This window comes from Manis javanica, chromosome 6, assembly GCF_040802235.1.
Source record: "Manis javanica isolate MJ-LG chromosome 6, MJ_LKY, whole genome shotgun sequence".
NCBI classification, from domain to species: domain Eukaryota; kingdom Metazoa; phylum Chordata; class Mammalia; order Pholidota; family Manidae; genus Manis; species Manis javanica.
In genome coordinates, this window is record NC_133161.1 from 17,741,071 (window position 1) to 17,765,043 (window position 23,973).

The window sequence follows — 23,973 nt, forward strand, 5'->3', positions numbered from 1 at the left end:
TCCTGAAGACTGTGGGACCACTTATTTACCTTTGCCCCACATTCTTTACCCACTTACTTAAAAAATGATTTTTTTCTCTTTTTGATTAGGTTGAGTTTTCTGAAATTACTTTTCAGCCCTTTTTGACCTACAAAAGTGGCAATTTAAATGGCTTAATCTGATATATATAAAAGGCATCTTGTTATTTTCTAGATCAAAAAACGGGCATTCAACTGTAAAATTATTTAATTCATTTATTCATAATTTTTCATTTGTATTTATCCATTTGTCTAAGTTACAAGGGTTACTGGATTGAAAATTTTTTTGCTTTTATTATTATTTAAAGACCTATAAACTACCAAAAAATCAGGGCCCTGATTTTAAATACAAATCCGTACAAGTCAAATAATGTCCTGGTTCATTTGGAGACTTCTGATTCAATTCAGAATGTGGGATATTTTGTTACTAGGCTGAAAGTAACCCTTGACTTAGTAAATCTTTTCTTTGAAAATAGTGAAAATTAATAGAATAAACAAGTGTATAGAGGAAATATTTGAGAAAATTAACTATTTTCAAGCTCTTTAGAGGTATATGAAAATTATGTACAAAGAACTGACAAAATAAAAAAAATTATTCAATTTTAAAAACCTATTGATATCTACTAGGTAACTTTTTTTGAAACCCAGTTTTCAGTTACTGTGTCTACTTGGAAAATATTAAATTAGTGTTTCTTTAAAAATATTATATAATTCAAGCTTTTTTTATGTTAGCCTGGCTTTATGAAATATTTTTATACATAGTATTTGGCTTCATGTTATAATAGTGATACAGTCTTTTAATACAGAGGAAGTAAAATACTTTTTAACCAAAAATATCTATTTCCTTCCATAGTTTTCTTTTTCTTGTTTTTTATTTAAGTATCATTGATACACAACCTTATGAAGGTTTACATGAACAACATGGTGGTTTCAACATTCACCCATATTATCAAGTCCTCACCCCCCATTGCAGTCACTGTCCATCAGCACAGTAAGATGCTATAGAGTCATCACTTATCTTCTCCGTGCTGTACTGCCTTCCCCGTGACCCACCTATATTGTGATTGCAAATTATTATACTTGGTTTTCTTGAAATAGTAAGTTCTATTTGATGAGCTGTCATCTCTGCATTCCAGGTACTATGCTGTAATGGTGACCATGTTCTTCACTGTCAGCGTGGTGAACAACTATGCCCTGAATCTCAACATTGCTATGCCTCTGCATATGATATTTAGATCTGTAAGTGCTGCTGGCTTACATACATATGTTCTGAAAAATGTAGCTGACTGGGTAGATGAAACAGATGGCCAAAATAGGAAGGTCTTGTAATAAGTCAAGTCTAGGATATAAGAATAGGTCTAATGGATGAGTGAGCAGAGGCTTGTTTTCATCTGAGAAGTAAGGCAAAAAGAAATGTGGACATGGATGGTTTACTTTATTTTATTGAGGTTCTATGGGTGTCTAATAAAAGGAAAGTTAAAATTTCCCTAGGAATCAGATTTTACCTTTAATTTCCTTCATCTGGTTGATTTTCTATTCAAACTTGTTATGGATGTTATTTAACTCACTTGTCATCACCTTTTCTTCCATATACTTACATTTTCTTCTAGTACATGAAACACATACTTTTTTTATTTTTTATTTTTTTAAGCAGAGACTTGAGATAATTAAAGAAGGCAAAGATCCTGATGAAGGTAGGGGTTCTCCCAAAGCAGCAAAGGTTTTCTTTTTTGCCTCATGTATGGTGGGAGACCTGCATTTAGTTGTATATAAATTAAAACAGTGTTTCCTAAAGAGCATGAAAGACTTCAAGGAGGAATGTAGTTAGGATTGCAGAAAAATGCAAAATGGATAACTGGAATCAGAACATTTCTGTGTGGTCTGAGATTGAATGTGTTATTCCTAAAGGGACATTTCTGAGTTAATTATGATTACAAAAATCACCTTCAAAGCACTGAACATATGGTAGACTTTCACTAATAAACTGTTGATGATTGGCTGACACCTTTCCAGAGGAGAGAGATCCCTGCACTTTTTAAAAAACTGAAGTGTAATTGACATACAATATATATTTTTTTTGAAGTATAGTTGATATACAATCTTATATTCGTTTCAAGTATACAACCCAGTGGTTCAACAGTTACCCATATTATTAAATCCTCACCCCTTACACAGTCATTGGCTATATTCTCCATGTTGTAGCACCATCCCCATAACCAATTTATATTGGGATTGAGAATTTTTGTGCCCCTTTGTCGCCCTCCCTCTCCCCACCCACACACCTCAACCCCTCCCCCATGGTAACCACCAATCACTTCTCAGTATCTGTGAGTCTACTGCTATTTTGTTCATTTTGTTTTTAGGTGACACAAATAAGTGAAATCATGTTATTTGCTTTCTCCATGAGGCTTATTTCACTTAGAATAATACCCTCTAGGTCTATCCATGCTGTTCCAAATGGCAGGATTTCTTTTTTTTTTTTCATGGCTGAATAATATTCCATTGTGTATATGTACCACATCTTCTTTATCCATTCATCTATCGATGGACACTTCTTCCATATCTTGGCTATTATAAACAATGCAGTAATAAACATAGGGGTACATATATCCCTTTGAATCAGGGATTTCTGATTCAAAATCAGAAAATGATAAATTCCTAGAAGTGGAATTACTGGGTCATGATTTCTATTTTTGATATTTTGAGGAACCTCCATACTGCTTTCCACAGTGGCTGCACCAATTGACATTCCCACCAACAGTGTAGGAGGGTTCCCTTTTCTCCACATCCTCGCCAGCACTTGTATTTCTTGTCTTTTGGGTAGTGGCTATTCTCACTGGTCTGAGGTGATACCTCATTGTGGTTTTGATTTGCATTTCCCTGATGATTAGGGATGTGGAGCATCTTTTCATGTGCCTGTTAACCACCTGTATTTCTTCTTTGGAGAAGTGTCTGTTCAGGTCCTCCTCTGTTTTTTGGATTGGGTTATTTGTTTTTTTAGTGTTGAGGTGTATGAGTTCTTTTTATATTTTGGATGTTAACCTCTTACTGGATAAATCATTTACAAATATATTCTCCCATACTATAAATTGCCTTTTTATTCTGCTGATGGTGTCCTTTGCTGTACAGAAGCTTTTTAGTTTGATGCAGTCCCACTTAATCATTTTTCATTTTGTTTCCCTTGCTCAGGAGATGTGTTCAGGAAAAAATTGCTCATGATTATGTTCAAGAGATTTTTGTCTATGTTTTCTTGTAATTTTTATGGTTTCATGTCTTAAATTTAGATTTTTGATCCATTTTGAGTTTACTTTTCTGTACACACAGTAATCTGATTTCATCTCTTAGATAATAGCTGTCCAGTTTTCCCAACACCAGTTATTGAAGAGGCTGTTCTCCATTATATATTCATGGCTCCTTTATCATATATTAATTGACCACATATATGTGGGCTTATATCTGGGCTCTCTAGTCTGTCCATTATTGTGCCAATACCATACTGTTTTTATTACTGTAGCTTTGTAGTATAGCTTGAAGTCAGAGAGCATAACCCCTGCCAGTTTTGTTCTTTCTAAGGATTGCTTTGGCTATTCAGGGTCTTTTGTGGTTCCATATGAATTTTAGGATTATTTGCTCTAGTTCATTGAAAAATTGCTTTGGTAGTTTGACAGGGATTGCATTGAATCTGTAAATTGCTTTGGGTAGGATGGCCATTTTGACAATATTAATTCTTCCTATCCATGAGCACAGGATACATTTCCACTTATTAGTATCTTTAATTTCTTTCTTGAGTGTCGTATAGTTTTCAGAGTACAGTCTTTCACCTCCTTGGTTAGGTTTATTCCTAGGTATTTTATTCTTTTTGATGTAATTGTAAATGGAATTGTTTTCCTGATTTCTCTTTCTGATAGTTCTTTTAGTACATAGGAATGCAACAGATTTCTGTGTCTTAATTTTGTGTCTTGCAACTTTGCTGAATCTAGTTATTAGTGCTAATAGTTTTTTGGTGGAGTCTTCAGGGTTTTCTATGTATATTATCAAGTCATCTGAAAATAGTGAGAGTTTAACTTCGTCCTTACCTGTTTGGATGCCTTTTATCTCTTTGTCTTGTCTGATTGCTGTGACTAGAACCTCCACCAGTACTGTGTTGAATAAGAGTGGTGAGCGTGGGCATCATTGTCTTGTTCCTGATCTTAGAGGAAAAGCTTTCAGCTTTTTGCCATTGAGTATGATGTCAGCATGGGTTTGTTGTATATGGCCTTTATTATGTTGAAATATGTGCCCTTGATACCCATTTTATTGTGAGTTTTTATCATGAATGGATGTTGAATTTTGTCAACATTGAGATGATCCATTGAGATGATCATGTCGTTTTAATTCATCTTTTTGTTAATGTGTATGATATTGATGGATTTATTGTACCATCCCTGCATCCCTGAAATAAATCTCCCTTGGTCATAATGGGTGATCCTTTTGATGTATTTTTCTATTTGGTTTGCTAATATGTTGTTGAGGATTTTTGCATCTGTGTTCATCAGGAATATGGGTCTAACATTTTCTTTTTTTGTAGTATCTTTGGTTCTGATATTAGAGTAATGCTGGCCTCATAGAATGAGTTTGGAAGTAATCCCTCCTCTTCAGCCTTTTGGAATACTTTAAGAAGGATGGGTATTAGCTCTCTTTAAATGATTGGTAGAATTCAGCTGTGAAGCCATCTGGTCCTGGATTATATTGGGATTCTTTGGATTACCAATTCAATTTCATTGCTGGTAATTGGTCTGTTCAGATTTCCTGTTTCTTCCTGGGTCAGTCTTGGAAGGTTGTATTTTTCTGGGAACTTGTCCATTTCTTCTAGGTTGTCCAATTTATTGGCATATAATTTTTCAATAGTATTCTCTAATAATTCTTTGTATTTCTGTGGCTTCCTTTATGACTATTCCTTTTTCATTTCTGATTTTGTTTGTGTACTCTTCTTTCCTTGATAAGTCTGGCTAGGGGTTTTTTTTTTTTCTCAAAGAAACAGCTCTTGGTTTTGTTTTTCCATTTTTTATTTTCCTCTATTTTATTTATTTCTGCTCTGATGTTTATTATGTCTCTTCTGCTAACTTTCGGTTTTGCTTATTCTTCTTTTTCTACTTTCTTTGTGAGTTTAGACTGTTTATTTGGGATTGTTCTTGTTTCTTGAGGGAGGCCTGTATTGCTATTTACTTTCCTCTTAGAACTGCTCCTGCAGTGTCCCCCAAATTTTGGACTGTTGTATTTTTGCTTTCATTTGTCTCCATGTATTGTTTGATTCCTGTTTTGATTTGTTCATTGATCCATTGATTATTTAGGAGCATGTGTTTAGCCTCCATATGTTTGTGGGTTGTTTTCTTTGTGTGATTTATTTCTAGTTTTGTACCATTGTAGTTTGCAAAGTTGCTTGATACAATTTCAGTCTTTTTAAGTTTGTTGAAGCTTTTTTTATGGCCTAGTATTGCAATCTACTCGTGAGAATGTTCCATGTACACTTGAGAAAAATGTGTATCCTGCTGTTTTGGGGTGGAGTGTTCTGTAGATATCTGTTAAGTCCATCTGATCTAATGTGTTGTTCTGTGCCTCTGGTTAATGTCTGGTTAATCTCGGTGTGAGTGGTGTGTTAAAGTCTCCAAAAATGAATGACTTCCAGTCTCCCCCTTTAGTTCTGTTAGTATCTGTTTTTCATGTTTATGTGCTCCTATTCTGGGTGCATAGATATTTATAATGGTTATATCCTCTTGTTGGACTAACCCCTTTATCATTAGGTCTTGTTACTTTCTTTGTTTTGAAATCTATTTTGTCTGAAATCTATTTTGTCTGATATAAGTACTGCTACACCTGCTTTTTTCTCCCTATTATTTGCATGAAATATCTTCTTCTATCCCTTAACCTTGAGTCTGTGTATGTCTTTGTGTCTGAAATGAGTCTTTTGTAGACAGCATATAGATGGGTCTTGTTTATTTATCCATTTTACCACTCTGTGTCTTTGGATTTGTGCATTCAGTCCATTTACATTTAAGGTAATTATTGATAGGTATGACTTATTGCCATTTTATTAATTGTTTTCTGGTTGTCTTTGTAATTCCTTCTGTTATATTCTTATTATTTGATGGTTTTCTTTAGTGTTGTGACTGGATTTCTCTTTTTTAAGTTTTTGTGTATCTATTATAGGATTTAGATGTGTGGCTACCATAAGGTTCAAGGATAGCTTCCCAACTATATAGTAGTCTCCATTAAGTTGATGATTGCTCTTTTTCAAACACAATCTAAAAGCAATTCTTTTTTCTTCTTCTTCCTCTGCACTTTATGTATTAGATGTCATAATCTGTACGTTTTGTGTATCCCTTGACTGGTTTTGTATATAGTTGGTTTTACTCTTTCTGTTTTAATTTTGTACTTGCTTGGTAAGTAGTTGGTCTACTACTTTTACTGTGGCTTTATTTTCACTAGTGAAAATTATTTAGCCTTAGAAACATTCCCATCTACAGAAGTCCCTTTAACATATCCTATAATGCCAGTTTTGTTGTTATAGATTCCTTCAGCCTTCATTTATCTGGGGAATATTTCATCTCTGCTTCAAATGTGAATGATAATCTTGCTGGGTAGAGGATTCTGGGTTGAAGAGTACATTAAATATTTCATGCCACTCCCTTCTGGCCTGTAAAGTTTCTGCTGAGAAGTCTTCTGATAGCCTGATTGGGTTTCCTTTATACGTAATCTTCTTTCTCTCTCTGGCTGCTTTCAGTACTCTCTCCTTATCCTTTATCATTGTCATTTGAATTATTATATAACTTGGTGGTGTGTTTCTAGGGTTCCTTTTGTCAGGGGCACTCTGTGCTTCCAGGACCTACGTGTCTATTTCCTTCCTCCATTTGGGGGAGTTTTCAACAATTATTTCTTAGAGACTTTCTGTCCCTTTATCTCTCTCTTCTCCTTCTGATACCTCTCTTTTGTGAATATTGTTTTTGTTTGGAGTTCCCACACAGCTCTCTAGCATTCTTTCATTTCTAGAGTTTCTTCTCTTTGTTCCTCAGCTTCATTTTTTCTTTTCTCTAATTTCTATCTCATTGATTGAAACAATCATTCTCTCCATTGTGTGTTTCATTTCAGTTACTGTATTCTTCAGCTCTTGTGTCTCTTTGTTGAAGTCCTCCCTGAGATCTTTAATACATTTCTGCAGATCAGTGAGCATATTTATGACTTTTACTTTGAAATCTTTATCAAGAAGACTTAGCCCTCTTGCTGGTGTCCTATAATTTTGTTTGAAACATATTCCTCTGCCTCCTCATTTTGTCAGGGTTTCTGTGTCTCTTCCTTTGTATTAGACGGATCTGCTATGCTTTGTGGTATAGAGAGTAATGGCTTTATGAAGAAGGCATCCTGTGGTGCCCAGAAGCTCAGGACTCTTTCTGCTCTAGTGCCTGGTTCTCCTTTGCTGTGTAGCCCCAGTTGCTGTTGTTGGACAATGGGTGGGGTTGCCTTTCTGTCTGCCTGCAGTGGTTTATCCCAGTCTTCTGCTGCCAGCCCTTTGTGATCAGAGCTGTGGCTTCTGGGAATATTGTGCAGGGCTGCCCATGCCTGCCCTGCAGTGATGGTGGGGCTGCTGGGTTAAAGGAGTGGTTGGTGTGGTCACATGGCTCTGGGGCAGGTGCACAGTGCAGCAAGTTACATGGTGGCAGGATGTGTGGGTGGCTGTGAGCTGGGCCACCTGTGATGAAGAAAGAGTGTTTAGGGCTGGCTCCTGCACATGCCTCTCTAACTGGGCTGAGACAGGACAGAAAGCTGGGAGAGCTTTCCAGGCAGCAAAGTTTGATGCTGCTGGCCAAGTGGGCTGGCCCACTGGTAGTGTGCAGGGAAGCCCCTCCAGGCTGAGCTGCTAGAGAGGGGAATGTAGCATTTGGGGCTCCCAAGAGTACCTGACCTATTATGCTGAGGAAAGGCTGGGGGGTATCATCCACCTGCCCTCTCCTCTGCAGAGAGACCTCTGTCCAACCCTCACCTCTCTTGCACCCCTTAACCACAGCTGGCAAATCTTTCAAATTGCCACCTCTCCTTTGGGTCTCAGTGGGACTGACAGAGCATGCCTGTCCTCCACAAGCAGCAGGAGTCTCAGCCTTTCAGAGTGCTCCAGCTCTCCCTGGTGTCTAGCCCTGCTGATCACCAGAACCCAATGCAGTGTGGGCTCATGTTCCCAGAGCGGATCTCCAGGGCCAGGTGTGCAGAGCTCCTGAGCACCTCTCCCCTCCCTACTTCTTTCCTCTTCCTCTTGCCTATGAATTGGGATGGGGAAGGGCTTGGGACCCAATGGGTTGATCATGGCTCTGCCCCTTTACCCTTCTCTGTGTGGTCATCTCTTCTTCACCAGGTGTAGGTGGTCTGTTCTATAGTCTTCAGGTCATTTTTAGGGTTAGTTGTATTTGCCGTAGTTGCTTTTTTGGTGTGTATAGACTGTGCGTGCCTGGCAGCTTTGGCAAGCTGGCTGGAGCTGAAGTAGGTACAGGCAGGAGAATCCTGGGGTGCTGTGTGCAGGGGGCACCCTAGAAAGATAGCAGGATCCAAAGCAGGTGCAGGCCACAGGGTTCCTGGGTGCTTTGAGCTGGAGCTACCCTGGCAGGATAGTAGGAGCTATAGTGGTCTCATGCCAGGGATCCTGGGCCACTCTGAGCTGGGGGTGCCCTGGCAGGACAACTGGAGCCAAAGTGGGCATACCTTACACCGCAGCTTTTTCTGTGCTCCAGAGTGTGCCTGTCTAGGCAGGGGTCCCTCGCTGCTGCAGTCCCTAGTCTCAGGGTAGGGTTCCTGTCAACTCTCCTGCCGTTTTCCATGTGGCCTTTAACCTTTGTTATACAGAAGCTGTTCAGTCAGCCTTCAGTTCTTTAGGAGGAACTGCTGTATGTGTATGTGCAGATTTGGTGTATCCATGGGAGGAGGTGAGTTCAGGCTCTTGCTACACTGCCGTCTTGGACCCCCACCCCCACCCACCCACTGCACACTTTCTTTCATTAAAACTGGGGGTGAAGAACAGCTTATTTAAAGGTCTTATAAATTAGATAGATGGGAAACTTGACAAAATAAAATTATAGTATAATTTACTCCTGCTAGCCCTAGCTTCAACTATGACCAGTTACTGAGAGTTGATCGTTTTTGTTGTCATCTTTAAAAGATTTTATGATTTTACACAATAGGTTTTTGTGATTTTTACTTTTTGCCATTGTAAGAACCTTAGTAATTATTCACCCTAACCTCCTTTTTTTCTGTTTTTAACCCCTGTCCATGTATCCTGAATTATGGTATTCTCTTTCCTAGTGCACTAAAACTCTGTTACTATTGTCTCCTTTTACAGGGTTCTCTAATTGCCAACATGATTCTAGGAATTATCATTTTGAAGAAAAGGTAAACAATACAGTTTCATATTCTGTGTTTAAGAGGAACACCCTGAGTCCCACCTGTAAGTTAGTTCGGATTCCTTTACTCCTGGTGGTGAACTTGTAGTTGCTTTCGGCTGTCTGCCTTCTTAGTTCTGTGATAATGGTGAGCTTTCTTGGGGCAGTGGACAGGTAAGAGGCCCTACCTGTGCTTTCGAGCAGTGTTTTCTCTGTGTAGAGCTAATGAGCTCTTGTCATCAGTGACTCTTTAGTGCCATACTGGCCTGTGAATTCAAGTGACATAGAACTTCACTGTCCCAGATGGTGAACCACTAGCTACCTATGACTATTTACATTTTAAATTATTTAAAATTAAATAAAGTTAAATATTTAGTTTCTCAGTCTCTTGGTCACATTATAAATGCTCAGTAGATACATGTGGCTAGTGGCAGCTGTACTGGAGGGTCCAGATTGGAACATCCCCAACTTCACGGTTCTGTGGGGTGGTGCTATCATAGAAGGTATTCATCAGCACAACATAACAACTAAGGAATAATCATACATGTTAAAAGGCAAGTTTCTAACGAAGGCCCAAATGGCCAAGAAGGTAGAATCAAGTTTCAGGACTGCTTTTTGTTACTGTCACCAATGGCTGTCTCTGGGATATGGTTAGGAACTACCAGAAGTAACTGGGATGCCTTTTCAAAGTTTTTGCTCCCACCTTTATCCTGAGCTCACCTGCCATTCCCAAGGAGGGGAGGGGCTCTGGGGAGAGAGAATATAGTTTGGAACATTTCTCAGGGGAGGTTCACCCTCGCTGTTAAGACCAAAATAGTAGAAGTTAATGCCCGCTTTTCAACATTCTCAACATCTAGCCCCAGAATTAGAACTTTCCATACCAGCTGTTCATTCGAAGAGTGGGAACCTAGAGTTTTTAAATAATAAGGCTGTGTCGTAAAGGCAATTGTCCTGTCTTGCTAGGCCCCTTACTATGAGCCTTTTATCTCTTGAGGCTTATGTAGTCCCCAGGTGGGTAACGTTGTTGTTGATTTCTAGGTTCTCTCCGTTCATACATGTATAATGATCAAAAGTTTCTTATGTTTGAAGTGGCTGCCGTGTTTCTTGGTAGTGTGGGATTCACCTTGGGACAGATCTGTGGTCTTTCCAAACTTTGATTTTGGCCTATAACAGGGATATAAAATAATGTCTTATAAAAGGAATGTATTCTCCAAATATATATATATATTTCCCCAAAATGTCAGAAGCCTTTCTCAAAAATCTCAGTTTCCCTCAAGAAGTTGTTTTGGGTCTGTTGTTTAGAATCTACCTAATATCTAGGCCTTTCTTACTCTCCTCAGTGTATATCACCCAGGGAGCAGGAAATCTCCCTGAGTTAACTATCTGACATCATGAATGAATAACTTACTAGCTCCCTTTGTCTATCTTGAGTGGAGCCCCTCAAGTTCATAGTGTGCCCCTGATTCCAGGATTTGTGTATCTACCTTAACCATGCCCTTCATTATTTTTTAGGCCTGAATTGCAAAGCTCTCCAACATGCTCTTCCCAGACTGAAGCGTTCCCTTTTTTCTCTGTCAGCCTCCAGCAGGGCCTGTCTCCTCACCGGCCCCTCTACTCTAACATAATGCCCTTGGCCTTTTGCCAGTTCTCTTATAGGAGCTGCTGTGACCAGAACTATACCAAGTATTTGAGTAGAAAACTTTGGATCATTCATCCTATAAGTTTAATTTCATTCTTGCTTGAGGCCTTTTGCTTTATCACCAAGAGCATGAGAGGGACGTTAATGATACTATTTTAGTTAATGTGCAATGCCAGTGTCATTCCTGCCAATAGTCCTATTAGTTTAATATTTCCTCCTTTAGGCAACCATGGCAGCATTTAAAAACAGCATTGAAGTCATTCAGAGATGTTAAAAAAAATCCTCTCCTGAAAATGGGCAGTTCAGTTCTTTTCTGAGTGTCGAGTCCTGCTCGTCCCTGAGAGCCCACTCTTCACACGCGGGTTGGGGCCCCCTGAAGACGGGAGAACCACGGGTGCCAGTTACAGTCTCAGGCAGGCTTTCATCTGGACTCTTGAGAGCAGGGCATGGCATGTATAGTCTGTGTCTTTTGTTTTTGTTTTCTGCTGAAACAATCGATTGGTCCACCAACTATTGGAAACAAACTATTTTAAACCACACCAAGAAAGGGTGTTGTTTAGAAATCAGTCAACATCCTGATTGTCTCCCACACAGACTTACATGGACTCTGCTGAGAAGTGACCCCCTCAGTCATATTTTGGTGATTTGTTCTCTCCTGCACATTCTGACTGTAAACATCATATGGACGTTTGTATCTGTGCCTTCTAAGGTGTTCTTATTCTTACTTTTGCAGATACAGTATATTCAAATATACCTCCATTGCCCTGGTGTCTGTGGGAATATTTATTTGCACTTTCATGTCAGCAAAGCAGGTGGTAAGAATTGGTTCACAAATCATTTATTTTCACTCCTTGCCATGGGGGCCTAGGTACTTCACTGTTGTTGCAATAAATTTAAATGCTTATCTAATACAAGGATTCACATTTCTGGAAGAGTGGAGGGAATGGGTAACACAAATATATCCCTTATATCTAGGTATGTTGCATGTAGTTCCCATTTCTGTACTTAGTATTTTTTCTTATTTTCTAGACTTCACAGTCCAGCTCGAGTGAGACTGATGGATTCCAGGCTTTTGCATGGTGGTTACTAGGCAAGTACAGTAATTACAATAAAGCTAGTTGTGTCTGAGGTTCTGTTAGCTGAGTTTTCTCCTAAGGGATGTGTTTCTTTGCAAGAAGCTTCAGCTAAACAAATTATGCCATGGAAGAGAGAGGCATCTGGAATCATGTATTTCTGAACCTTCGTGTTCAAGAAATGAAAAAAAGAAAATGCCCATGTTCATAGTAGTGTGTTCTACAACATGGATCAATGGGTTTTTGGGTTGCCACTGGGATAGAAAAGAAGTACGTTTAGTTGCTCTTTGGAAACAGCGCTAACAGTGTCACCCAGTTCTTCAGGATCTGTCTGTTGAGTAGAAGCTTCTACTAAACACAGGCACATTACAGCAGTTGACTCTTTAAACTTACAAGGGACCTTTTTCTAAATCTTAGATTTGTTTTCTTAAGTTAGCTCTCCCATAACAGTTTTCCCCAAACCTGACTGATCTTCAGAATCTCCTGGGGAATTTATTAAAATACAAGTATATCTTTCTGAAATTCATTAGACAACTCCTGTACAGCTTTGCCTTTGTATTCTGTGATAGGGGCGGTGAGGCTCCAAGTGCATGCAGCTAATAGTGATCACAGACTGAGACCAAGGGGAAGAGAAGTAGCAATGAAAGAACTATATTCTCCTTGCTTCTTGGTTTGAAACTTTACCCTTTTATCTTGCCCTTCTTAACGTAGAAAGATCTTTATGAGCTATTAGAAAATACCATATCCAGTAAAATTTGCAAAGGCTAAGAATATACAACTCATGGGGAAAAAAATTAATGTCTAATAATTTTGTTTAGCCTAATTCTAGTAATCAAAGAAATGCAAAATAAAATACAAGTACCTTTTTGTTTGGGGTCTATTATATTGGCAAGATAATAAATGATTATTCTCATTGCTGCTGCTGAGAGTGTAATAAGACAACCATTTTCATATAAATTGTAGTTTACATTGGCACAATCTTTCTGGAAGAAAATTTAGGTATTGAGTTTTTTAAATGTCTGCAACCTTTAAACCGAGTAATTCCACTTATCAGAGTTTATCCTAAGGAAATAATCAACATTTTGTTTAAAGATTTGTGTACAAGGATGTACATTGACATTAATGATGAAATAATTGGAAGTAATTAGCTGTTCTCATATTGTAAGACATTTAAGTATGGTGCATCCACATGGTGGAATAATATGCAGCCATTAAATCATGCTTTTGAAAAAAGTTTAATGAATGAATTGAAGGACGATCTAGGAAAAATTTTATATCATGAATATACAAAATTGTATATTCCTTAAGATCCTGTCTTAGCATAAAATATACACACAAATGAATATGAAGAGATGTGTAACAAACTGTTAAGGACTGGATGGTTAACATTGTGGTTGATTATTTCTTTTTAAAATTTTGTACATGTTCTACAACTAATTTGTAACATTTGTAGAACTTTAAACAATCAATAAATGTTCTTTAAGAAAATATCTGAAAATAGCAAATCCAGGCATCTCCTGAACCCGCTGTTTTGTTCTCTAGGTATTGCGGCACTGACTTTTGCACTCTTGATGTCAGCAAGGATGGGTATTTTCCAAGAGACCCTATACAAACAATTTGGGAAACATTCCAAGGAGGCTTTGTTTTATAATGTAAGCAATTCCTTGAACCTGGGGAAGATAAAAGTTACTGAGTTGTAATATGTTACTTCAAGTGAAATACTCCATCCTTCTGATGTAGCTGAGGGATCAGTTTATTATCTGGTAAACTGCTTTGGGCCCCACAGACTGAGGGGCCTTTAGTGGGCTGTGAATGGACATTCTGTGCTAGTTCTCTACACGAGGTGACTGTGATCAGCAAAGGGGAAGCGAGCAGGCAGGCATCTGAGGGAACTGGGGGAGAAAGGGGTGCGAGGAGGACGTCCCCCGGGTGGCATGTATTCACTTGATGGAGAGTTTCACTAGCTAATTATATATGCGTCACTTGTCTGCTTGTAACTGCTGATCTAGAGCCACGTCATCTAACTTTCATGCCCCACCAACCCTGTCCCCAAAGCCAGGGGGATACAGTCAGCTCCAGGTTCAATAACTTCAGGGACTCCTTCTCCCTCAACTTTTTGTACTAAGGTTGCAGATAAGCAATTTGAGACATTCAGCTGAAGCTAGAGTAAGTGACTGGGAATTTAATAATAAACATTCAGTTTGGTTCACGTCTTTCTTTTAGCAGAGTACCTGGCAGAGTAAGTGCTTAGTGATGCTGACTGTGAGTCCTCGTTACTGTGGTGGTTGTGATGGTGGGTTTTGTCAAGCATAGTAATCTTTGCTTACCTGTTCTTTCCTCTTCCTGTTCAACCTTTTTGTTATTCTTGTCTTAATTTCTTTTTCCTTATATTGTCCTCCAATCTTTTTTCCCACTAGTTTCCTAAAAAAAAATTTCCCTGAAAGCTTTCTTCACATTCTTAATTATCTTTAAACCGTTATAACTAACTGTTTTCAAAAATGGCGAAACGTAGCAAGTCCTTTGGGTGGAATTACTATTTAAATTTCTCATTCCCTTTTACTGCTGACTGCATTCTTGTGTGTGTGAAGCCCATCAGACGCCTGAAGAACAAGAACCATAATTTAAGGGTTGATCTCATGCCATATAACATCAGGTAGTTAGAATCATGAGTCTAACTAGCTGGCTTTCTAGATAATTGCTTGTTAAACAACTTAGACAAAATTTTAAATCATTAGAAAGCTAATTACCCTGTAATGTTTGCATTTGAATTTATGTGAAATATTTCTTCCCATAGCATGCCCTCCCACTTCCTGGCTTTATCTTCTTGGCTTCTGACATTTATGACCATGCACTGCTCTTCAGTAAGTCTGGTGAGTTTGGGCTTATCCAGTAAAATCACCTCGCAGTTTCTAAGGCGAAGACTCCATTTCACTCAATTTGACCACTGCTGTTCTCATGATCTTATCCAAATCACCAACCCTTGCTTGAAGCTCCCCAGCCCATCTTCAGGAATATGGCACCAGCAAATAGAGCAGCAAAAGCTTTTATAGGCACTTCTCAATTATTTGCCAAAGAAGTAAGAGAGTATCTTCAGATTTTTCTATTTTGCTTTGGAATTTGTGTTTGCATTTGAATGTGGAATGAATGCAGACAAATAATAATAACACTGAGAGATTGGAACCATGAGAATTCAGGTGGTGTCTGACTCTCTGCTGCTGTTCATCCTTTCCTGCTGGGAGAGGAAGATCTGCTTGCGAGCCTAGACCTAGCTACCTGAGAGCAGCAGAGGCACAGATCATGACAGGGCTTTTTTCCAAGTTACAGGTCAGGTAGGTGGCAGGAATAAGCAGAATTAGTTCAAATGTCTACAATGTAAGTTAACTGTTATTCTTTAAAGGGATATTTAATAAATTAGCTATAAATTACCAGTTACCTTGAAAGAAATCACTTACATGATCTGATTATCTGCTAAAAGACATAGAATGTTATACAGATAAATGAACACACAGGGAACAAATACACATTTTTTTAAATTAAGGCTTTTTGTTGATTATACCCCAAATGGCAAGTGTATTTTGTAGAATGGCAGTGTGTTCAGTGAGCATTTGCCTGCTGTCTGAACAGGAGCTGACACTACTTTGAGCGTGCAATGTTCCTCTCCCATTTGCCCACAAAAAAAACATGTGATGAAGGTAGTGTGTAAGAAAGTTTTTAACAATCATTTCTCTCTTTTTTTGAGATACAGTTGACATATACAGCTAATTTTTGATGCACTGGTTTTTAAGGTTTCTGGGATTGATTCCAATTTAGTTATTAGAATGATTTTCTAAAAGTTGTGGGGACGGGTACTTACATAAATTTTTTTTAAGAATCTGCCTTCAACTTCTTCAAAATCATCTCAAGTATGCATTTTTTTCCCCTCTTGCTTGTATTGAGGTTAAATACCTCAGATGGCTGTGTTGTCCTTGAATTTTCCAGAAGTACTGAAGATCCATTGAAGTATTTTAAGTCACACTGTGATTGTCTCTTTCCCCAGCAGGTTGATACAATGCATCTCTGAAGTTACTAAACAGTAGTAACATTTGTTAATGTTCTTTTCATTTCAATACTTGCTAAGTGTTTCAAAGACAATAGAATACCAGATTATTGGGATTTCCCATTAGTCCAGACATACAGTTATAACAAATTATCTTTATGTCTATGGCTTTTTATATTTGCAAAAGAAAATTAATGTTAATTTACTAAGCAGATCTCAAGATCGCTTTGCTAGAATTTCCTGTTATGTGGTGTAATTCAACCCCCAAAACAATTTAGCAATATTAAAAAAATGACCCTTCAAGGATTACTATTTCTTACTCTCTTTGATCTTGGATGTTTTATATTTACTGTGCAAAGTTCATTATATAAAATTAGCATAAGATTGTATTTAACGGAGGGAAATTTAGAGTTCCACTGCTGTACACATCAACTAATTTCATTTTACCAGTTTCCTTCTAGACACTGTTTACATTTATTCTTACTAGTTGTAATACTTGTACTGATATAATTTTATGCTTGCTTTATCACTTTAATTCTGCATCTTCTATGTGACTATACATAGTCTTTATGATTTATGAAATGAATAATGCCTTATCTAATTAAAGACCCTTTGATTCTGAGTTTTTCTTTATTATAATTAGTATGGCAGTGAATGCAGAACTTTGTTCTTCTTTTGAGTCAACTAGGATTAATTCCTAAGATTGGGTATCAATACTTTTATGACCCTTTAAGTATTATGAAATTGATTTTTTTTTAATGTTGCCAATTTCACTACCACCTTGCCAGATTAGGATATTATTTATAAATTTTTAATTGCGAATGTAATAGATATAAAATGATACAGCCTTGTTTGATTCTAGCAGGACTGAACATATTTCCAAATGGCATTCAGTTGTAGTTGTCTTTCTTCCTGGGCTGATTGTCAGTTGAGATCATATCATTTTGAACTTCTCTGTGCTTCACAGTCTTTCTTTGTAAAGTGAGGTCCTGTTCCCATGAATGATAAAGAGTTTATTTTCAAACTATAATTTGTTTTAAGAAACCAATGTAATGACTTTTAAGGCTGATGCACCCTAGAATCAAGGCAAATAAAGTGGTATATGGTCTGGATCTATATGCAAGGAAAATAATATTGCTACCTGTTATGTTCAGTCTGTATTATTTTGTTTGAAAAGATGAAAACTTAAGCTATCAAATGTGCCATGACTTTCTCCCCTCTTACTCTTTGCAGAATTATATCAAGTGCCAGTCATTGGTGTGACAGTGCCCATCATGTGGTTCTACCTCCTCATGAATGTCATCACCCAGTATCCTTTGCTCTCCTCTGTCTCGTTTTGGCACCGGAATGTTTATTCTTCCAACAGTACACTAACATGAGTTCTTTTTTTGCCTTGATCTATTGTGCAGGAGGCAAAAAGGCCCATCCAGCGAGCGCCCCAAAAAGATGCTAGTGGTGTGTGGGTCTGTAAGTCACAGGGCACCATTCAGGAAGTGTTCTGGGTGGAGGTCTAGAAAACAGTGGATAATTGGCAATTAGTGTATGACATGAATGCTCTGTAATTTCTACCTGGAGTTTTCCAGTATCCCAGGATATTTTTCAAGCTGTTACAAAATTCTACAAGAAATTTCAAATTAATTAAACCTAATTTTCTTAGGTTCAAAATGGTTCTTTTGAACAACCTTAAATTAAGTCCACTATAAAAACTGTTGTATCTTTGAAACAGTAGAGCAAAGATGGACCTCATTCCTCTGAAGCCTCCTCACTTACAGAGGAGGGGGTAGGGCCGTGGATCAGATCAAATACAGGTGGGTGTGGTGACTACCGTAAACTGGGAAGAATCCAGAATAAGAGTAATTGGAGGTTTTCAAGCAGTTTCAAGTTAAGATCCACAAATGGAATGGCAGGAATTCTGCAGGATATTCTACCAGGGATGACCTAAGAGCAGCCATAGCCGATCCCCATGTTTTCTGGTTCTTAGCAAATGAACATCTAAGCCAAGAGCCACAGCAGAAGTTTCTCCCTGCTGATCTCTCCGGTAGGCTACAGAAAACCACCTTAACCCCACCCCCTCAGGTATGTGTGCATCCGAGGCGTCTTCATCCTCACCACAGAATGCGCCTCCCTCACCGTCACACTTGTTGTGACTCTCCGCAAGTTTGTGAGCCTCATCTTTTCCATCCTGTACTTCCAGAACCCTTTCACTCTGTGGCACTGGCTGGGCACCTTGTGTGTCTTCGTTGGGACTCTGATGTACACAGAGGTGTGGACTAACCTAGGGACCACAAAAGGCCAGCCTCAGAAGGAAGACAAGAAGAACTGAGGTCTGCCCGCCGTAGGGAGGGCCAGGGTCTGGGCCCCACCTCACCTTTGTTAATGCTGAATTACCCCCAAGCACCAGAGAATCCTCAGGAGGGGCCCCTCCGATTTCTCGTGGCTATACTACTGACATTTATGGACTCCGAATAGCAACCCCTCAACCCTGAAATAGAAAGAGAATAGCTCTCTGCTACAGAACAGCCCGTTCACTTGTTATTTGTTCTGTTTACCAAAATATTCAGTACGGCACTTTCTTGAATGCTGAGTCCCCAGAGCTACTAGTTTTATATCCGTGGTCTTGGGCAAGTGTATCCCTTTTGTTGCTGTTCTGTTGACTCTGCGTAAAGGTCACTGGGGCCTTTACTTACTGCGTGTGGTCCTGGGGCCTCGGGCCTATCTGCCCCCTTCCACCCCTCAGCAGCAGCATCAGGAACAACTGAGTGGCCCAGTGAACTGAGACACTGGTGCTGCTGGGGCTGGACTTTCCCCAGTGTTGGGGAAAGAGTAGTTGTCCCTGTGAGCTGGGCCCTGGTGACACGAGTAGGACCGGTGGGGCTTCTTTCCCACATTTTGCTTTTTTCCTAGCAGAAGTCATGTGCGTTCACATCTTTTGATTTCTGTGCTTAGAACAAACTTGCAGCCTCTCTCTATGTTAATGAGAAAGGAAGGTTGTATCCGAACTTGGAAAGGGACGTTTTCCCTCTGTCCACCTGCCTAGTAGCCTAGAGCAGAGGTGTGATGCCCAGCTGGCTCCTAGCAGGTAGGTGAAGTGGAGGAGAGAGATGCAGCTCTGCCTGTCAACTCTGATAGCATGCCAGTGAGTGCGCTAATACATATATAGTAGGTGTGTATGAAGTAGGTCAAATCGCAACTAAAATGAAAAGGCTTTCTTTTCCTGCCTATGGTATTAGTGTTCCTCTGATGAGATTAATTTTGAGAAAGAGGCATAACGTCAGTGGACCATGTTTTGGTGTTTGTGCTTTTGTGTAGTTTGTATATGGTAATTTTGGAGGCGAGACTAGCAGGAAAGTCAGTGTTCTTCATTTCCTTGTTCTTCAGTAGGCATTTAAGCTGACCGGCCACTTCTCCTTTTGCACAGAGATGAAGGCTTTTGCACAAAGACAAAAAAAAAGGGGGTGGGGGCAGAGATTGTGTTCTTAAGTTGAGGTGTGGGTCTCCAGGTCTCACACTGAGGTGCGGTATGTCTGCTCCACAGCCGGGAGCTGTTCCCTGGTGGGGTCTGAGGTCAGTGTCTCTAGAACCGCTGGGTTGCTTCAGGGAAGTCGCTTAAGCTGTCTTGGCTTTTTGTTACACAAAATGTGGATACTGTTTCTCCACCTGAGCCACAAGGTTCCCAGACTGATTTGTTGTTTTGGACACTGACCACTTTCAAGTGCCACTAATGGTTTAGTCTAAAAGATGCTGAATTAGGTGTGAACCCATTCATGGAATCAGATGGTACTTTCTTTGAAAAATGTGGAGTTCCTCAGACTGATGGTGCTATAAATACCATGGGTTGAATATCCTTTTAAAAACAACAAAAGCTGCTTTTTTAAATCGCTTTATTGAGGAACCTGTCCTTAGACTCTGTTAGCTGTGTATCTGGAGTCTTACCAAGATAACTCTGAACAGGACAGAACCTTCCACCACATAGTATCACCCTTTTTATTGGTGGCAAATATTATAATATATGCTGACTGAACTGTTGATGTACACAGACAGCTCTTCACTGGGTCTGTTAGGTTTTAGAGAATGTGTGTCCCTCTCAGTCTGAATGCTCTGCTGGTCTTATTAACAAGAGGTTCTGTATGGACAGATAAGGGCACTCATACATTGAAACAAACACATGTAAGAACAGAATGTCTGAAATGCCCTGTGGGTTGATTTTTCTTTCTAGTGGTTGAATGTAAGGAAGTATGTCTAACAGATACTAGTTGATTTTTTTAACAAGCTTTTTTTTTTTTAACCATTTTTTCCCCTTGCACAACTGACTTTTCAATCCAGGTTGAAATTTATTTCAACCTTTATTAAAGGGGCAAATAAACCATTTTTTAGAGAATCAGATTCATATGTAACTAGAGGAGAAATGTTTATTAAATAGATACTCTTTCTCTGGATCAAGATCATGTAACTTTGTGCCCCAGAGATAGAGGATATGGTTTGTTTACAAAAGAAATTGTTGTTTAAGACATCCCAAACTCTACCCTTAGAGCAAAGATCAAATAACAGTTGACACTAACCAGCAAATGAGCCATGTATGGGCATACCTATGTGCCCACTTAACAGCTAGACTGGGGTCCTAAATAAAGTAACGGGAGGAAATGGTGGCTGTTTGAATTATATGTCTGCATACCCTTTACCACAATTCTGTTGTCGCATCATAAGCTCTCTTTTTCTTTTTGTATTAGTAATTAATTTTTGATCCTTTATTTTCTTTTTCATCCAACTAAACAGCCATTAATGCACTAGGTAGGCTTCTATCAGGTTTTAATATACTGACAAAGTCCAAAGAGTTTTTTTCCTTCTTTCTGCTCTTTTATCCAGAATGAAATACTCCAGTACTTGAGTTATTTCAGTGCTATGAGTGAAAACATGAAAGCCAAATGGATTCATGCCACCCACACAGACCGATTCTTCCAGAAAGATTACCTGACATTTCTAAAGGAGTCTGACATCTAGGGTTCATTTCCTGAGCACCTTTCTTCCTGTCTGCCCTGTTTTTCTTTTAATTCCTAACCCCCCCCATCCTGTGTCCTCACTGCAGCCTCTGTTCATTTGTATAGCTTTCTCCTGAGCAATACCTATCTATAATCTTGTGTCCGTTTATGCCTGTATTCTTTGGGGCCTCTCAGTGTTTTTGTGGATTTTTACAGGGTACTTATATCCGCATAGCATGTATTTTGTTACACTTTATTAAAGCACTGATACAGAGTGGGGTGTCTACCTGGCAGAGTATGTGAATATATGTAGATGAGTATGGACATGAAGGGTTAATGTAAAAATGTTCATATATTCTGTCATGGCTCAAAAGTGTGGCTGAGAATCTTTACCACAGTTCTTTTCTATATTTGGAAAATAATAGTTTTCCTATTTTGCTCTTTTTGTCCTACCTTTAGCTGACTTCACTCAACACTGTCAAATGCCTGTGGAGAGGGGAGGCAGAAAACATTAGGTCAGGAATGATTCTAAACCAGTGCATTAGCTCGGGCTGGTGGACATGCTCATCAGTGGACCAGCTGGCATATTAGAGAATGTGGCAAAGACCGGGAGCAGGTACGCAGTGCACACTGAGAGCACATCACAGAAGCGTGCAGTCAAGATCCTACCCTTGCAGTCATTTGTTTCTTGTGGGCGTGGAGTTATGAGTAATTCTGCCCTTATTAGGTAAAGTATTTGGGTCTCAGTAGCTTTATCCTGGGAAATGGGAATGCTCTTACCTGCGGTCATCCACTCTTAGGTTGAAAGAAGTGTCAATGTAGATAAGATACACTCGTTATTATTACTGGTTGTCCTGGCATTTGAGAATGAGTAAAAACAGTGTTTGTAAATGAAAGAACTAGTCATTGCACTGGGATATGTTCAGTACACCCCGAGCTGGGGTGGCCGACTGTGTAGTATTGTCTCCTCCCAGCAGCTTCCTGCCAGTAGACTTTGCAAAGAAGGGAGGAACCAGGGGTCATGCCTTAGTTCTGTTTGCCAGTCCCGGCACGGTTTCTGAGAAAACTTCTGATGGCTCCTGATACCTGTGTTCCTACTCTTCATTAGCTGGTTGGCAAGAAAGCAAATAAGAGGAAACCTTCCTAAGATTCGAAGCCAGAGAAGAAATAAAGGGCACACACCAGGGATTGCTCCCGGCATGCTGCTTTTTGCTGTCTTCCTGCCTCGTGGTCGGAGGAAGAGCATTACATCTTGAGCACCTTGCACATGAGATGTACAGTGCAAGGAGATGCCTATCAGAGTAGCATTAAGGATTTCTAAAAGTTTTTGAAGTAGGTTATTTGGGGTGAACCTTACATTTCCATAGCTGGTTTGTATTGGCTGATGCCTGGAGCTCATTGTCTATTTGTCTGTTCTCAGTATCATACTGAGACCTCTGCCTGTGCTTTACCTACTTAAATCATTAATCATCCTGGCAAATTGCCTCAATTTTAGTCAGGTAAGGTAAGCTGCAAGGGTACCACAGGTAGGTGGGGTGGGGAAGCTTAGTCTACATTTAGAAGAAATAAAACTCATGTTTTTTTTAAGAAAAAAAGCTTTATAATTCCCTGGCACATTGGATTATATATATCTTGTGAGATATAAGGATGACGCCTATGAACCCAGGATGCGTGGTGATCCCCAGGGCGATACAAATGGCTGTGTATATTACTATATCACAGTCATTTCTGTGCAAGTTGTTTCTGTTCCAGAGAATGGCATCTTCCTCCAAAGAAGAGGATGATATTTTAAGTAGAATTTCCTAACAAATTATGTGGAGTGGGGGGTGTGGGGAGGAATGGTATGGTTATGGTTTTCCCAGCCTGGGAGCTGGTCATTCAGTATTGAGTTTTAAGAACAAAGATGGGGCAGAGATAGCAGTAGAGTATGTAGAACAGCTAATAGGCATTAGTGAGCATTCAGATGTTGAGCTCTGTAAATATTAAACATTGGCTTCCAGCCTTGTGAGTTATTTGAGCATAGAGTTAAGGAGTACATGGAGATTTTGTGAATAAAATGTTTTGCCAAACAAGCTGAAGAAGTCTTTTACCATGATTACTTAGAAAGAGCAATTTTCTACTTTCTGAAACAACTCATCAGACACCTGGTTTTTATCCTGAATTGTACAGTCGTCATTGTTTCTTAATAAAAGTGATAAATTTGCAGGTGTTTCCAATCACCACTACCTTTCAAGTGCTTGTGTGTGGTTTCAAAAGCTCTCCAATTTTGCCTTGCATATTGGTGGTGGTACGTTTTACTACAGATGATCGTAAGCCTCCTGTCTTTTTAATGCATAGCATGTGGATCAAACATAAACCACTTCACAGGCTACAGGTCTGTTTCTGCTTCAAAAATGTAAAGAGAATCAGCCTACTTTTGGAGGTTTTAGAGGTTCATGATAGTTTACATTTCTGTAGCATATCTCTTAAAACCTCTTCACCTTAATAGAAACACATTGAGTTTTGTAATGCTGCCATGTAATGCCCAGCTCTATCTTCAATCTGTTGCTTTTAAGTAAATCTTAATGTGAAAGCAACTTTCAAAGCAGTTTACCACACCCAGTCCATTTTTGATCATGTTACTCAGTAGCCCCTAGGTGCAGAACACTAAAAGGAAAGCATAATTAAAATCACTAACTAAAGCATAATTAAAATCCATCTCTTTAAAAATCACAGCACAACTTTATTGGAAGGATGGGGCTTGATGTTCTTAAACCGTCCTGAGCCTGTAATTGCATGCTGGAATGGTTGGTCTCAAGCCCCTTTAACCCTCAAATCATGTAGGCAACAGAGGG

General features: G+C 39.1%; 1 protein-coding gene across 4 annotated transcripts in view; it reads left to right on the forward strand.

Moving 5' to 3' along the window:
* SLC35B4 (solute carrier family 35 member B4) overlaps positions 1 to 23,342 on the forward strand; it is a 55,399-nt gene extending 32,057 nt beyond the window's left edge. For 2 of the 4 annotated variants that reach the window (XM_073238439.1, XM_073238440.1), the window contains exons 3-10: positions 1,154 to 1,256; positions 9,376 to 9,425; positions 11,788 to 11,869; positions 12,084 to 12,144; positions 13,670 to 13,779; positions 14,922 to 14,997; positions 17,397 to 17,472; positions 18,240 to 23,342. In XM_073238439.1, coding sequence (XP_073094540.1) covers positions 1,154 to 1,256; positions 9,376 to 9,425; positions 11,788 to 11,869; positions 12,084 to 12,144; positions 13,670 to 13,779; positions 14,922 to 14,997; positions 17,397 to 17,472; positions 18,240 to 18,486 — 805 coding nt within the window. In that variant the 3' untranslated portion in view covers positions 18,487 to 23,342. Of the gene's footprint in view, positions 1 to 1,153; positions 1,257 to 9,375; positions 9,426 to 11,787; positions 11,870 to 12,083; positions 12,145 to 13,669; positions 13,780 to 14,921; positions 14,998 to 17,396; positions 17,473 to 18,160 lie in introns of all 4 variants that reach the window. The other 2 variants (XM_073238442.1, XM_073238441.1) reach the window with 2 other exon arrangements.
* Positions 23,343 to 23,973: the final 631 nt, after the last annotated feature.